Source organism: Rhinatrema bivittatum, chromosome 6, assembly GCF_901001135.1.
Source record: "Rhinatrema bivittatum chromosome 6, aRhiBiv1.1, whole genome shotgun sequence".
Taxonomy (NCBI): Eukaryota; Metazoa; Chordata; class Amphibia; order Gymnophiona; family Rhinatrematidae; genus Rhinatrema; species Rhinatrema bivittatum.
Genome location: NC_042620.1, coordinates 286,340,510 through 286,356,972, shown reverse-complemented (window position 1 = coordinate 286,356,972; position 16,463 = coordinate 286,340,510). Strand labels below are relative to the sequence as shown.

The window sequence follows — 16,463 nt, the reverse complement described above, 5'->3', positions numbered from 1 at the left end:
AACCTCAACCTGATCCTAGATTTCTTAGCAGGGGGTTCCTTCAGACCTCTTCGCGATCTTTCTCTCCGACTATTAACATTGAAGACAACCTTCCTGGGGGCAGTCTGTTCGGCCCGTCGTATCTCCGAGCTACAAGCACTGTCCTGCCGGGAGCCGTTCCTCAGACTCACCCCGGGAACCATCCAGTTACGCACAGTTCCATCATTTCTCCCCAAAGTGGTATCTCACTTCAATCTCAACCAAACCATCTCGCTACCATCACCAGATGAGCATAAGAATTCGGAAGAGTCTCGCAGTCTACGCCATCTCAACGTCTGCAGACTCCTAGTCCGATACCTGGAAAGGTCGGAATCCATACAAAAGACGGACCCATCTATTCGTCCTTAACAGTGGGAAGAAGCAAGGGGAAGCGGCCTCACGATCGATCTACCATAGCCCGCTGGATCAAAGAAGTCATCAAGGCGGCCTACATAGAAGCAGGCAAGTCACCGCCTTTACAAGTCAAGGCCCATTCCACTAGAGCCCAGGCAGTGTCCTGGGCAGAAACCAAGATGCTGTCACCTGCCGAGATCTGCCGGGCGGCAACATGGTCCTCCATCCACACCTTCTCCTGGTTTTACTGCCTGGATTTCAGGCTCGAGAGGACACAGCATTTGCAAGGGCAGTACTAAGTGGGTCACGGGCAGCCTCCCACCCGGTTTGGGAGTAGCTTTTATACATCCCATTGGTCCTGAGTCCATCTGCTACATGCTAGGAAATGGAGAAATTACTTACCTGATAATTTTGTTTTCCTTAGTGTAGACAGATGGACTCAGCATCCCACCCTCGGCTGCCGTTATTCATGGAATTCTCGGGTGACATCCCCGAGAGCGAGTGATTCACTGGTAAGCCATGCTGTCCTTCATCTAGGACACCCATCCTACCGGGTGTCGACATTTCTCGGTTGAGGGCACTGGTGGTCCCCAGCTATAACCAATTCAACCGGTTCAAATTAATCAAGTTAACCAACTTATAAAGTTAATCAAGTTATTCAAATTATTCAGTCATATATATATTCACAATGCTTTTTGAGGAGAATACTGAAGAGCTGCACTTCCTGCAGGAGGTATATGTACTAGGGCTGACGTCAGATTGAAATCTGATCCATCTCCAACTGCTATCAGGAGTACACTGTACCCTAAGAAAAACGAAATTATCAGGTAAGTAATTTCTCCAATTTTGGAGTTTTAGCAAAAGGGGAAATAAGAGACAACACTTCCAAGAAATTTGCATACTATCTTCCAAATCTGTATAGTATACCCCATTTTGGGGTTGTTTCTAAGAATTTCCAGAGCTGAGAGAGAGTTACTAGGTAGTGTAACAGAGGAAGCCCTATTCCCTATGATTGGGCTCTTTCTAGTTGAACGCACAAAATAATAGAAAAGCTTCTGAGCCATTCTTTTAAGCAAGCCATTCTTACCATCCAGTAATATACTCTTAACATCTCCCCATATTCAATGAGCAATTACATCAATGCTGATAAATTAAATTGGGTCAGGTACAGCAAAATGTCGTCCGCATAAAGTGAGATCTTGTGTGTGAATCCAGCAAATTGAATGCAATTTATATGCACGCTGTTCATAACTGCCTGTGCCAAGGATTCTATAGCAAGATTGAATAGCAAAGGAGAGAGGGAATAGCCCTGTCTGGGACCACTGAATACAGAGAACCCTGATGTCAAACAGGAATTTGTTTCAAATGTGTGAACAGAAAAGGTCATTGAATCCTATCAAAGGCTTTGCTATTGTCCAATGCAATCACTGCCCCTGATATTTTATGCAGCTTAGTTGTACAGATAAGATTAAAAGGAAACATAGAAATGATGGCAGAAAAGGTCCAAATGATCCAACCAATCTACCAAATAAGCTTATCTGCCGCACTGTGCAGGTTACCCCCCATGCCTATCAGTTTCCCAGACTGTAAAAGCCAGGCCCTTGTTCGATGCTGTTTGAATCCAATTTCCCTTTACCCTTGCCTTGGAAACAGAGAGCAATGGGGAAGTTGCATCAAAAGTATCAGGCTTATTGGGTAAGGGTAGTAAAAGTTGCATCAGCAGGTTACCCCATGCTTATTTTTTCCCCAAACCATAAAAGTTGGGGCCCTTGTTGGTTGCTGTCTGATTCTAATTCCCCTTTTCTCACTGCTTTTGAATCGAGAGCAATGATGAAGTTGCATTAAAAGTATTATGGATTATTTATTAAGGGTAGCGACTGCCACACCAACAAGTTACCCCCATGCACTTTTTTCTTCATTTCCATCCTCTTGCCTTTAGGGATCCACAGTGTTTATCCCCTGCCCCTTTGAATTCCTTCACCGTTTTCATCTTCACCACCTCCTCCGGAAGGGCATTTCAGGCATTCACCTCCCTCTCTATGAAGAAATATTTCCTGCCATTGATTCTGAGTCTTCCTCCCTGGAGTTTCCTTTCATAACTCCTAGTTCTATTGATTTCCTTCCAATAAAAAAAAGATTTGTGCATCCTTAAAACCTTTCAGGTATCTGAAGGTCTGTATCATATCTCCCCTGCACCTCCTCTCTTCCAGGGTATACATAGTCAGATCCTTCAGCCTTTCCTCATAAGTCTTCCAATGCTGACCCCACACTATTTTGGTCACTCTTCTTTGGACCGCTTCTATCCTGTCTCTATCCTTTTTGAGATACGGGCACCAGTACTGAATGCAGTACTCCAGGTGAGGACTCACCAAGGACCTGTACAAGAGCATTATCACCTCCTTTTTTTTTCTTACTGGTTATTCCTCTCTATGCAGCCCAGCAGTCTTCTGGCTTTAACTATCACCTTGTCACATTGTTTCACTGCCTTCAGATCACCAGATGCTATCACCCCAAGGTCCCTCTCTTGCTCTGTGCACAACAGCCCTTCACCCCCCCCCCCCCCATCACATACAGCTCTTTTGGATTGCTGCACCCCAGATGCAAGACTCTGCACTTCTTGGCATTGAATCATCTGCCAAATCCTTGACCAGTTTTCAAGTCTTCTTAAATCACTTTTCATTTTTTCTACTCCTTCAGGTGTCAGTTGCAGATCTTAACATCATCCCCAAATAGACAAACTTTACCTTCTATCCCTTCTGCAATGTCGTTCACAAAGGTGAACAGAATCAGTCCCAAAACCGATCCCTGTGGCACTCCACTTAACACCGTTCTTTCTTCAGAGTAGGTTCCATTTACCATTACACGCTGACTCCTGTCAGACAACCAGTTTACAATCCATGCTACTACCTTGGCACCCACTCCCAAGCTTCTCATTTTGTTCACAAATCTCCTATGTAGGACCATATCAAAAGCTTTACTAAAATCCAAGTAAATAATTTCAAGCGCTCTTCCCTGATCCAATTCTCTAGTCACTGAGTCAAAAATCAATCGGATTTGTCTGTCAGGACCTTCCCCTGGTAAATCCATGCTGCCTTGGGTCAAGCAACCCACTGGATTGCAAATAGTTCACTATCCTTTCCTTTAGCAGAGTCTCAGTTAATTTTACCACCTCAAAGATGAGGCTAACTGACCTATAGTTTCCAGTCTCCTCTCTGCTCCCACTCTTGTGAATAGGGACCACAACCTCTTTCCTACAATCTCACTCAGCACCACTCCAGTTTCCAAGGATCTATTGAACAGGTCACACAGCGGACCCACCTACACATCTCTGAGCTCCCTCAGTATCCTGGGATGAACTTCATCCAGCCCCATGGCTGTGTCCACTTTCAGTTTTCCTAGTACTTCCCAGACATTCTCTTCTGTAAACAGAGTTTCGTCTTTTCCACCCCCATCTACAGTCTTGTTAACAAGCAACAGTCCTTGTCCAGGGTCATCTTTAGTGAACATCGAACTGAAGTAATTGTTTAATATTTCGGTCATTCCTTTGTTTCTCTCCACACATTTGTCTTTGTCACCTTTCAATTTCACTATCCCACTTCAGACCTTTTTTCCCTTTCTCTGATGTATCTGAAAAATGTTTTGTCACCTTGCTTTAGCTCTTTGGCAATCCTTTCTTCCGCCTGACTTTTTGCTTTCCTGATTTCTTTCTTTGTCTCTCTGTTTCACAGATATTCTTCCCTGTGTTCCTCTTTTTGGGATCCTTTATATTTCTTGAACGCTGTTCTTTTTGCCTTTATTTTTTTCAGCCACCTCCTTTGAGAGCCAGATCTGTTTCTTATTTCTCTTACTTTCGTTTACTTTTCTAACATATAGATTTGTTGCCTTTTAGTTTGGTCCAGTGTTGTTCCACCTCTCTCATTTTCTCCCAGTCTTCTAGTTCTACGTCTAGGTATGTCCTCATTTCGACAAAGTCCATATTTTTGAAATTCAAAACTCTTCATGAGGCCTCTCTGTATCCTACTTGCGATATCAAACCACTGGTACTCAGGTGGGCACCTGCCCAGACATTAGGGACATTATCCCCATTAGTGAGCACTAGGTAGAGTATAACTCTCTTCCTCATGGGTTCCATTGCCATTTGTTTGAACAGAGCCCCTTGCAGAGCATTCACTATTTCTCTACTTCTGGTAGATTCCACAGAAGGGATTCTCTGTTCTACGTCCAGCAGATTAAAATCTCCAACAGTCAATACTTCTCCCTTATTTCCCACCTTTTCGATGTCTTCGACCAGATCTCTGTCTAGTTCTTCCGTTTGAATCAGAAGTCTGTAAATCACACCAGTAAAAATGGATGCATCATCTCTCTTTTTTTTTTTTTTTTAGGATGGCCCATAATGCTTCTCTATCCCACATTTCTTGCACTTCAGTTGCTTTGATATTGGTTTTGACATAAAGAGCTACTCCTCCCCCTCTTCTGTCTTCTCTGACCTTCCTTAACAAGTTATAGCTGGTATGGCCATATCCCAGTCATGAGAATCCGTGAACCATATCTCCGTAACAGCAACAATGTCTAAGCCTGCTTCCACCACTAGGGTCCACAGGTCTGAGATTTTATTGCCCAAACTATGAGCACTTGTTGTCATAGTTTTCCAATTTTTCTCGCTTGATTTGTTGCACTTCCTAGTCACCTTTTCTTCTTTTTTGAGCTGATTGATTTTGTTATTTTCTCCTCCCACTTCCTGTATAGCTTGGGGATGACATGCCACCTGCCATCCCATTCTTTAGTTTAAATGTCAGATAATATATGATCTGAATTTCTCACTTAGAGCTTCCATGTATTATGTACTGACAACTGCCCGTTAAATAACCCAGTGTACTCTTGATGATTAATAAGTGGCATGAGATTATCCATCCTCAGCTGGAGGATCATGGCCAGAATCTTAATGTCAGAGTTAATTAGCAAAATAGGTTGATAAGAATTTACATCTGTTTCATCCTTGTCTTTTTTTTATGTTTGAAGACAATAGTAGTGTTTGTTAGCTCAGTGGCAGAGAACAGAGACGCCCACAAATAATCAAGTTTATGAACAACTGGCCAGAGCTCAAGCAAACATTTCTTGTAAAAATATCTCTCTATTTCCATTGCAGAGATAGAGACCTTCATGTAGTTGACTGCCTCCTCTGAAATGGAAGGGAGAGTAACTTTTTCTAGAAAGGCCCTGTTTAAATCTATATCGCTATTCCCTGTTCCACTATACAGCTCTGCAAAATGGGACCTTTATGAAGGTCCCTAAGCTACAAATGTGACATGTAAATGTGAATAATATTTAAACTTGAATACCTATTTAGTCAGTCTTGTTACAATGTCTTTTTCCAGGTCACCTTATCAGGTCTCCCATCTCTCCTGTTTATTCCATAAGTTTTCTCTTCTTATCATGGAGTTTGTTTATTTGTCTTTTTCCTCACTGCCCTAGCTAGCAAAGACCCGGTCTTATCACCATGTTCACAGTAGTGTTGCCTGGTGTACCTCTTGACAGATTCAGTTTTATTGATGTGATGTGCCGTAAGGCAGTCTCAAGCATTAGTTGTTTAAAAGTCTTTTTAGAGTAATTCTGTTTATACTTTTCTTCTAGTTCTGAAATAACCATCTGAGTTTGGTCTCCCACGAGCTGGCCCTAGATCCCTGCCTGGTAGGTAACAGCCAGGAGGGGCAGACCACACCGTGCAGCACCTTCCCCTGAGGATGCCTGCAATGCTTCAGTCCTTTGTCCAGAAAGGAAGGATGGGGGGGGGGGGGAGGGTCAGAGCCTTAGTGTGTGTGGTCAGTTTGGTTTGGGGTTTTGTTCAGATAAGAGCTTGTTTTTTCACCTATACTGTTTTTGGTTGGGAGACTGCCCAGTTCCAGTGCACCCCTTGCCTGGAAGGGGCTATCCCTTCCTGAGAGGAGAAAGGACATTAATAAGATGATTTTCTAAATTTATTTCTGCCTGGGTGAATCCTGTTCCTGCTGGATTCCTTCTCCCCAATAACCACAGGAGGGAGAAGACCTGGTTATTCCGTTCCAACCAGTGAAAGGACCAAGGTGACTCCTCATCCAGTGGAAAAGTTTTGGATTTTTGAAAGGTTCGTTTTGGCGAGGGGATTTTTGTACCACACCTCCTCACTGTTTGGCTGGGTTGTAAGAGCCCTGCTGTTAACCAGTAAAAGACCTTTTCCTCTAAGAGGTAAAAATATAGAAAGAATCAAGAGAAGAGTTTCAGAATCAAATTGAAGACCCCAACTGGATCTCTACCCTGGGGAACGCAGGACACAAGCTGGGAACATCTGGGACTCTGTTAGACTGCAGGTACGAGACTTTTTCTGGATTTAGGGGACTCCTCTCAATAAGTTACCCTTGCCCTGCAGACAAGAAAAGGGGGTGAGCTGCTCCCAAAGAGTCGTACTAAGGACACCTGCACAGAGTGAGGAAGGGAGAGTTCCCTATGTATGACCCAGACTGAACACAGATGTTAAATAAGACAAGTAACCCATTGACTGGGCATCTATTTAATTTCTGCAAATCAAAGTAAAGTTTCTTTTGAACACCCACATCGTATCCTGCCTGTTTCTAACAATACCAAAGGGAATAGTAATGCATCTCAGAGAGGATTCCCATTCACCACCTGGGCCGTAAAGGTTAAGCCTTTCCCCCATAGAAAGAATCCACTCCTGGGGATTAAAATTGGGGAATTGGCAAAAGGAGATAGCCCCAAGATAAATACTTTTGTGTGCCCTTGGGCTACTATAAAATCTGAAAAAGGGTTACACTATCTTTAGGTGACTAGAATAACTTATGGTATTGCCTCTAAGTTCAACCTTAAGGGTCTTCCAGCACAATACAGGATTACAGTCAGTGTGCACATCTTGATTCTTGGACGTTTCAACAAAGTGGTCCTCCCACAGCAAGCATAAAGCTCCTGAACACATTTATTTAAGTGCATTTATTGCCTACTAATTCAAAGCACTTTGTTTACAGCAGATTATAAATATAAATACAATCCATAAAATCAAAAAAACACCAGTAAATAATACAAGACAGTCCAATAAAATCAGGGGTCAATATTCAATGCCATTTGTCTGGCTAAGTTGCCAAATTCTATCCCTTCCTTTCTGAACACATTACCAGAACCCTTATCCACTCTCTCATCTCCTCTCGCTTAGACTTTTGAAACCTGCTCCTCACAGATCTCCCAGCGAGCCCTGTCTTTTCATTACAAACTGTCCTAAATTCAGCTGCGCAACTTATCTTTGCCAAAGTCGCCTCATCCACATAACCTCTCTTCTGAAGGCACTGCATTGAATCCCAGCCATTCCCACATACAGGTCAAGCTCCTCTTACTCACCTACAAGTGCCTTTACTTTGCAGCTCCTCACTGTGCCTCTCTTATCTCTCTGCACGCCTCCTCGTGCTCTCCGCTCATCAGGCAAGTCACTCCTATCTATGCCCTTCTCCTTTGCCACTACTTCCCGACTCCATGCTTGGAATAGACTTCCTGAACTGGTGCGTCATGCTCCCTCTCTCTCACCTTGTTTAAATCCCATCTAAAAACTCACATTTTTGAGGCAGATTTTAAATCTTAAGCCTGATTGTCCGCTTTCAGCCTCATTAACTAATTTTACTACTGTCTCGCTATATGAAACTCTCCAATTCTTTTGCGCCCTATATGTTTGTCTTGATTAGATTGTAAGCTCTCTGTAGCAGGGACTGTGTCTTGTGTACGTCGAGTAGCATTATAGAAGTGTTAAGTAGTAGCAGTAACAGTAAATGGCGAAATTTTGAAAATTCCCACTGGCTTACCATATTCAAGTTATCCTGCTAAGTAGTTAGTTGGATAGAACTTAGCTGGATAATTTGAAGATGTTTCAGGGGCATTGTGGAGTTAATTTATCCAGATAAGTTATCCATTTTACTCTGATTTAGGGTTATTCACCTAACTCTGGTCATTATCTGGCTGTCTTTAAGATAGTCGGTTATATTCAACGGCGCTGCTGTGCTATTGAATGTCTCAACAAAGGTAGCTGGATAAGTTATTTGGCTAATTTTGCTAGCTGAATCATGGCTGAAAATAGACCCCCATATCGTCCTGGCCAGACCAGTCCAAATGCATGGGTTATTCCTCAGCCAGTGAAGACAAGAGAAAAAAAATCACACTGACATCATCCTTACAGCCGGGTGCAGCAGACGTTAGTATTTTTTTGTCTCCAGCAGATGGTAGCAGGTGTCTGTTCTGATGCAGCAGATGAAGAAGCAAGGCTGCTAGGGCTTTGGGCCACAGGGCTGCTTTTTGCTTAGTGGAGCCGGGACTGAGTAGAGGGACAACAGTCAGTATTTGACTGCTTTTCCTTTCCCATGGGGTACCCGCTCATGGGGGGCTTAGAGCGTTTTGATTGGGCAGTACTGGCTCATTTCTCCCTTCCTTTCTGGCAGGCCTGAAAACTACTAGAGGAAAGCTGTCTGCATAACATTTGAAAAACGTCAATACTCAAAACTTTTGAAAATCTTCAATACTTCAAATAAAAACAATTAATACTTCAACGCACAATCAAGCTGTGGGATCCGTTGCCAGAGGACATAGTCAAGGTGCAGTAGCATGAGGTGACAATCAAAGTAGAGGATTTGGTATATGCCACATCATCACCTTCCCTTCCCCCCTAGCATAATCACATAACTTTCCCTCTCCACCCCCAGTATAACCATCTAACCTGTCCCTGAGCCCGCAGAGGGGGAGTTGCAGTCCCCTCTCAGAAGACGGCTCAGATGTAGTCAGGGGCTGCCTTTCTGGCTAATGCTCTTTATGATCTAATCCGAACTGTTTCTAAACAGGTGGTGATAGCTGTTATGGCCAAGCACCTGTTATGGCTGTGACGTTTGGTCAGTAGATTCTGTGTCCAAGGCCTGGCTAAGCAGACTGCTTATACATAAGTGTAGTGTATTTGATAATATTAATTATTACACATGTCACATCACAGTCCTTTATTTACTAAATTATGAAAGTAATATTACATGTTCCAATATATCAGCAAATTAACATATAACATTTCAATACATATAAATATTTAAATCCATATCATTTGGACATCCACTTTGTGCACACCCCTCCCTATTGCACTCATATTAGTTATCCCCTAAAAATACCTCCACATTCATCCATCTACATTCACCTTAGCCCTTCACAGGGCAACATTAAAATTAATACCCTCCCCTTAATACTACTATTTTCACTTCCCTCCTAAATTTTTACATGTATTGATATTTCTACAACCAAGATATTTTTACATATATTGAAGTTATCACAACCCTACAAGGATGCTTGTTTCGCCATATGTAGCTTCTTCAGGGGTTTTCTCTTATTTATTTATTTAGTTACGATTTTTATATATTGACGTTCCTTTCAAAAAGAGATATCACATCTGTTTACAATAAGGTACAATAGGTAATTCACTATCCCCTAAAAGGGCTTACAATCTAAAATTTTTGTACCTGAGGCTAAGAGATTACAAAAAATAAAACCATCAAAATCAAAGTTCTTAACAATTGAGCAAAAGGTATAACAAGGAGCATATTAAACAAATAACACAAAGGGTTGCATGAAGGGATTCCAGATTCCGCTGCGATGAGACGTTGACTGCAGGCGTTTTGAGGCTTTTACGGCTTGTAAGGGAGTTTTAATAAGAGAAAGGAGAACCTAGGTTTCAGTGTGGTGAGACGCTGGCCGCAGGCGTTTTGAATAGTATTGGAGATAAATGACGCATATTTCCGGTGCGTTTTCGGCTGATATCATGAGGCAGTGAGGAATAATGGAATAACGTTGATATTATTAATGGTAATTCCTGCAGATAGCGATTGGAATACATTGAAAGAATGTTAATATTGGTATGAGTTGAGTCAAGTGACATCGGAGGTGTAAAAGAGATATTTGGGGCGCCCGTGCACAATGTATTGAGTTTGGAGTTGCGGGGAGCATTGACACTACCAAGTATATGAAGATATTGAAGAAGAGAGAAACCCTGAAGAAGCTACATATGGCGAAACAAGGGTCCTTGTAAGGTTGTGATAACTTCAATATATGTAAAAATATCTTGGTTGTAGAAATATCAATACATGTAAAAATTTAGGAGGGAAGTGAAAGTAGAAGTATTAAGGGGAGGGTATTAATTTTAATGTTGCCCTGTGAAGGGCTAAGGTGAATGTAGATGGATGAATGTGGAGGTATTTTTAGGGGATAACTAATATGAGTGCAATAGGGAGGGGTGTGCACAAAGTGGATGTCCAAATGATATGGATTTAAATATTTATATGTATTGAAATGTTATATGTTAATTTGCTGATATATTGGAACATGTAATATTACTTTAATAATTTAGTAAATAAAGGACTGTGATGTGACATGTGTAATAATTAATATTATCAAATACACTACCCTTATGTATTGATATTAGGATTAATTAGTATAAGGGTGGATAAGAGTCTCTTGTGTTTATTACCATAAGCAGGCTGCTGGTCAGAAGATGGCTGCTGTTCAGGAAGAAGCTGGTATAGGACTTGGGAGAGACCAAAACCAAGAGGCTCCCAGAGAACAGGTTCCTGAGCTCCTTGTGAGGGACTTTAGGCTTGAAACCAGTTTGGGGATATTAGACAAAACAGACCGGGCAGACTGTCCCATAACCTGAAGGCTAGCAGTTGTTTTAAGGTGGCAGAAGGGGGAAGCTTTGTCCCTTTGGTTCACCCTTTCAAAGGCTACAGTACATGCCAGCTGTAGCTGGCCTGTTTAAAAGCTCAGAGCTTCCTGATGACATCACAGGTACAGAGCTTGGCTTTACAGGACTTCAGGCTGGTGTTAAAACTCCAGGTCAGCCAGACGAACAATGGGCCCCAGATGATGGGAGAGCACTGCTATCAGGCTCTCATCTCAGAAAGGGCTGGCTGGAGCTATCTGCTGAGAAAAGAAATAGTATGCATGGATGAGAAACGCTATGCTATTGTGCAAGGCCCATCTGCTAGTAACAGGAATAACTTCCTCTGATTTAAGTTCTCTGTTATAATGTAGTCTTTCTAAAACAATATAACAACCATATGTAAAATGACATAATCAAAGGCAACAAATTACTATCCATCAATACCCAGGGAGGGGAAACCAGCGCTTTTCTTAATCAGGAGCCAAGCATAGTTTAGAACAGCGATTCTCAACCGGTGTGTCGCCAAGCACCGGCAGGTGTGTCGCGTGCTACCTGCAGCCAGTGGGGCGAAGATCAGAGCGCTGGTCGCCTCTGGAGACCAGGCTGGCAGGAGCCGAAGATCGGAGCACAGCGCCGCCGCCGGAGACAAGGCCGGCGGGGCCCGAAGATGGGAGTGCTGCCACCGCCGCCAGAGTCCAGGCCAATGAGGGCCAGAGTATGTGTGGTGTGTATTTGAAACAGGGATGCTGCTTGTGTGTGTGTGTGTGTGTGGTATGTATGTGAGGAGGGAGGGTGCTTCCGTTTTTGTGTGTGTGTATGACAGTGAGAGAGAGTATGTATGTGATTGAAAGCCTGCGTGTGAGAGAGCATGTGTGTGATTGAAAGCCTGTGTGTAAGTAAGAGAGAGACTGGTCAGAGAGGTGAGGTGTGTATGTATGAGAATGACTGACTGATCAGGGAGGTGTATGTGTGAGAGACAAAAAATGGTCCCGAGGGTGTGACTGGTGTGTGTGTGAGAGCGAGACAGAGACTGGTTGTGGTCCCTAAGGAATAGAACCGTGAGGACAGTTTCAGCAGCTACTGCTGCTTCTGGTGTGGCCTGTCAGGGAAAGGAGTAGGAGAACTGCTGGAGAGGGGTAAGTAAAGGTGGCTTTTTAAGTTTATTTTTCTTGATTGACTGTCATTTTAATTATTGGGTATTATGTGATGTGTCTGCTGTTTTGAAATATTTTATTGGTGTTTAGAGAATTTTTAATATTTTGTAAGAGTTTTTAATTGTTTTTAATAGTTAGAAGTTGTTCTGTTCATCAGCTCTTTTGAAACTTTTATTCATATAGTTTTACAATTAGAAAACAATGTGGGGATCTATAAGCAACTTGGCTTTTTATGTTCTCCTATTTGGAAGTGTATTGGTGTTTAGGGCCTGATTTAATATTTGTAGTGTTGCCATTTTATAGGTAGGGTTGTTCCATTTGAGTGCATGCCATAATCCAGGTGTAACTTTGTGTGGGTTAGTGTGTGTGCATTATTGCAGATCCTGGTACTATGTTAGGTGCTATTTCTGTTTCCATTTCTCCAGGTTTGCACTGCAAGCAGAGAGTCTTTTTTGAGTTTCCATTCCAGTTTCTGTCTCCATATTTATAATTTGTGGTTTTTCTGTAGTTGGTGAAGGTCGATTTTGTATGTGGGACCGAGATGAGATATTTAACTAGCATGTAGGCTAGTAAAATACCTCACCTTATTTGTTGTGTTTTCTCAATAGGGCATGCATTGGTGGTGAACTGCTGTCTTTTTATAAGTAGGGCTATTGCGCCTGGTAGTAGAGGGAGTTTGTGTTGCTGTTATTGAGATAACACCAGAATATCTTTTTTGTATGGTGAGTTGTACGGGGAATGTTCTAGTTCTGCTTTATACACATTGCTGAGGGGTGGGGTTCCTGTGGATGTAAAGCGTATATTTATATTTAGCCTTGTGACAGTCATGTGTTCAGTGTGTCACGCATGTAAGAACTATCTATCAGGTGTGTCCCGACAGAAAAAAGGTTGAGAACCACTGGGTTAGACAATCAAAATAGACAGGAAAATATAGGAAATTCTTGGAATAAATATAACCAATTTTAGATCTCACTAAAATATATAAATAACATAAAAAAGGCATTTCCATTTAATTGTGATGGTACGGTAAGCAGAACATGCTTTTTAAGTCCAAAATTCTTCTTACAGTAGAGTCCCAAAAGAGTCAATCTATGAAGCATGAATTGCTACTGTCATCATGAAACCACATCTCAGATGTGAGATTTAGAAGAACTTGGCCAGCAGGAAACCTTCTAGTGAGCCATTGATGTATGCTGCTACATGACAGCATGCACAGATGAAAGGGAGGCGACAGGAAGGATGAGAAAAGAAGAGGTATGAGTTAGAGTTAGGAGGGTGTGAAAAGGATTATAGAAGCAAAGAATTTTCAAGAAGCAATTTTCCTCTTGCAATATCCATCTACTGATTTGATCTTACTGATCTATTATTGTATTAGTTATGACAATTTAATATGATTTAATTGATTTTGTTGTTAACATTTTGTATTTTATACTGCTGTATCTCACTCAGAGAATCTTCAATGTTAAGTGATTTATAAATGTTATTAAATTAATTGAATTTAATAAATCATGGTTTTGGTTACAAAATAATGCAAGCTTGTTCCAATCCCATCATTATGCCATCTCTATCATTATGTTCACTATTTACCCTCATCATACCAACTTTTAATTTTTTTTGACAGCATATTATTCCCATCAGTTTTCCAGCCTATTTTTGTCTGAGAGCACTAGAAGAAGGCCTACCTGCTTATGAGAGCAATGAGCTATGAGCCAAGGGATCTGCAGAGATTCATGAGTTTAAATCATGCCCAATGAATATCTTTAATAACTCACTACACTTCCCAGTGCCTCAGTTTGTCCAGCTGCACCTGAGTAGTAATAATAACATAGGTTTTTTTTTTCTTCTTCTCTTTCTTTCAGAAATAGTTGTACAGATCAGTCATCAAAAAAAGAATTTAAATTTTCCACTGGAGGTAGCTGAATACAGATTCTGAACCTTTTTAAATTGTAAAGGGCTGGAAGGGCAAGTACCGAGGTATTATAGTGACTGACTTTCTAAAACTGTAATGCCACACACTAAGCGGAAGGCAGAAGTCAGGGAGATGTCTACATCATCCCCTGCACTTGTTACCTCACAACCTCAGATACCAGCCTTTTTCGCCCCAATAACAGGTTCAGAGCTGGTGCTTCAGGTCGCTGGAGAAGCCATTGAGCAATTGCCATCCTCTTTGACTGAAACATCTTTGAGTCCCGGTGCCCCAAGCACTCCTCCTCCACCTCTTTCAATTACTTCTGACTTTTTAAAATTACAAAATGATTTTCAAGGGATGGGAGAAGGAACTTCAGTCACTATGGGGAGAATAGAATCAAGAACTCCTGAGAGTTTATTATTACATTTGGATAAACCAACTGAGATTACTATGGATACACTATGGGATGCCATAAAAGCCTTGGAGCTTGCTGTGGTAAATCTTACAAAGTTAACAACAGATTCTAATCAACAATTTGGGAATATTGAAATGTCTATGTCTAATGTAGATGTTAAAATCCAGCAAACGGAGAAGAGACTTGATAAATTGGAAGTATGGCAGCAGAAGTTTGCCCGTGCGGAGATAATATATGACAAAAAATTAGAAGCCTTGGAAAACTCATTTATATACTTAAATCTTAGATTAATGAATTTCCCAAAACTTGATTTGATTTCATCGTACGATATGTTTAAAGGGTACCTAGTAGAAGTCTTAAAGATCCCTCAGTCTGCTATTCCCACAGTCGCTAAGATTTATTATGTAACATCTAAGGGATTACCCACGTCAGCTAATACTGAAGCTCAAAATACCTTGAATCTAACTGGGATAATAGAATCAACTGTTGATACAGTTATTGCAAATAGATCTGTATTACATGTGTCCTTTTCATTTGCTATGGACAGAGATCTTGTTTTCAAGTCTTACATGAGAAATAGATTGCTTCTCTTCCATGGTGCTATAATTTGGATATACCCAGACCTATCTAAACAATCTCAAGATAAGAGGATAAAGTTTCTTGGTTTAAGAGCAGAGGTAGAAGCAAAAGGTGGGAAAATGCTGTTAACATTTCCCTGCAAGTGTGAAATAGTATTTCAGCAACAAAAATTTATTTTCTTTGAAGTATCACAATTACAGGTTTTCTTAGATTCATGCCCCCAAGAGAGAGTGACTGTAGAACTCGAGGCTAAATAGATGAGATACCTGTTTAACTCTTTATTTCAGTTGTTCATCTGATAGAAGGTAATTCTCTCAGGTTGTCCTCAGATATTGCTCTATTACATATAACTTTATGAGAATTACTTCATTCCCAATACTAGATGGGAAAAAAATAGTGAGTTAAATGAAGTTTTGCAGTACTGTTGAAATTTAAACTGTTATTCCCTTTCTGTATTCGTTTATGGATTATCTATGTTACATAATTGGAAATGCATAAATAAAAAATTAAAAAAAAATTGTAAAGTGCAATGGATTTAGTTGGATAAAAGGCATGATTTAAACTGTTATATCACAATGATGTATTAATCTTTCCTTCTGACAGGATGGTCTGGAGAGTAGATGTGAGAGAGTCAAAGTAATGCATGTGTTAGGGAGTTGTTGGATCTGCAATATTATCATCTTCATGCTCTGATAACTTTGGTTCGCATTGTGGTTTAAATGTCTGTACAAACACTCTTCCCTCCTTTGATGATAACTAATTCTGTGGCCACTGAAGGAGGAAGTTCTGAGGCTGTTGGGTATCTATTACGTTTAGTCATGGTCCTGTCTTATTTTAATAAATAGGAGTCGAAGCTTGTTGACTGTCAGCAAAGAGAAATGTACTTGAATATAAAGAAGGAAAATCCTGAGATCTTGGATTTATCAACACCAGGTAAGTTTGTTTGGTTTTTAAAGTGCAGAAACTCTGCAATATTTCTCATAAGAACATAATATTTGCCATACTGGGTCAAACTAAAGGTCCATCAAGTCCTGTATCCTGTTTCCAGCAGTGGCCAATCCAGGTCACAAATACCCAGCAGGATCCCAAAGGGTCGATAGATTCCATGCTGCTTATCCCAGGGATAATAAGCAGTAAATTTCCCCAAGTCCATCTTAATAATGGTTTTTGGACTTTTTTTTCCAGGAATATGTTGAAACCTTTATTTCCTAGCGTGTAGCAGATGGACTCAGGACCAATGGGTATAGTGTACTCCTGATAGCAGTTGGAGACGGATCAGATGTCATTCTGACATCAGCCCTAGTTCATATATCCCTGCAG

The 16,463-nt window shown here is 41.2% G+C and overlaps 1 protein-coding gene across 1 annotated transcript in view; it reads left to right on the top strand.

Moving 5' to 3' along the window:
* LOC115094716 overlaps window positions 1-16,463 on the top strand; it is a 134,763-nt gene that overhangs the window by 74,462 nt on the left and 43,838 nt on the right. Inside the window, exon 8 of the mRNA XM_029607971.1 lies at window positions 15,989-16,076. Within this exon, the coding sequence (XP_029463831.1) occupies window positions 15,989-16,076 (88 nt within the window). The remainder of the gene's footprint in view (window positions 1-15,988; window positions 16,077-16,463) is intronic.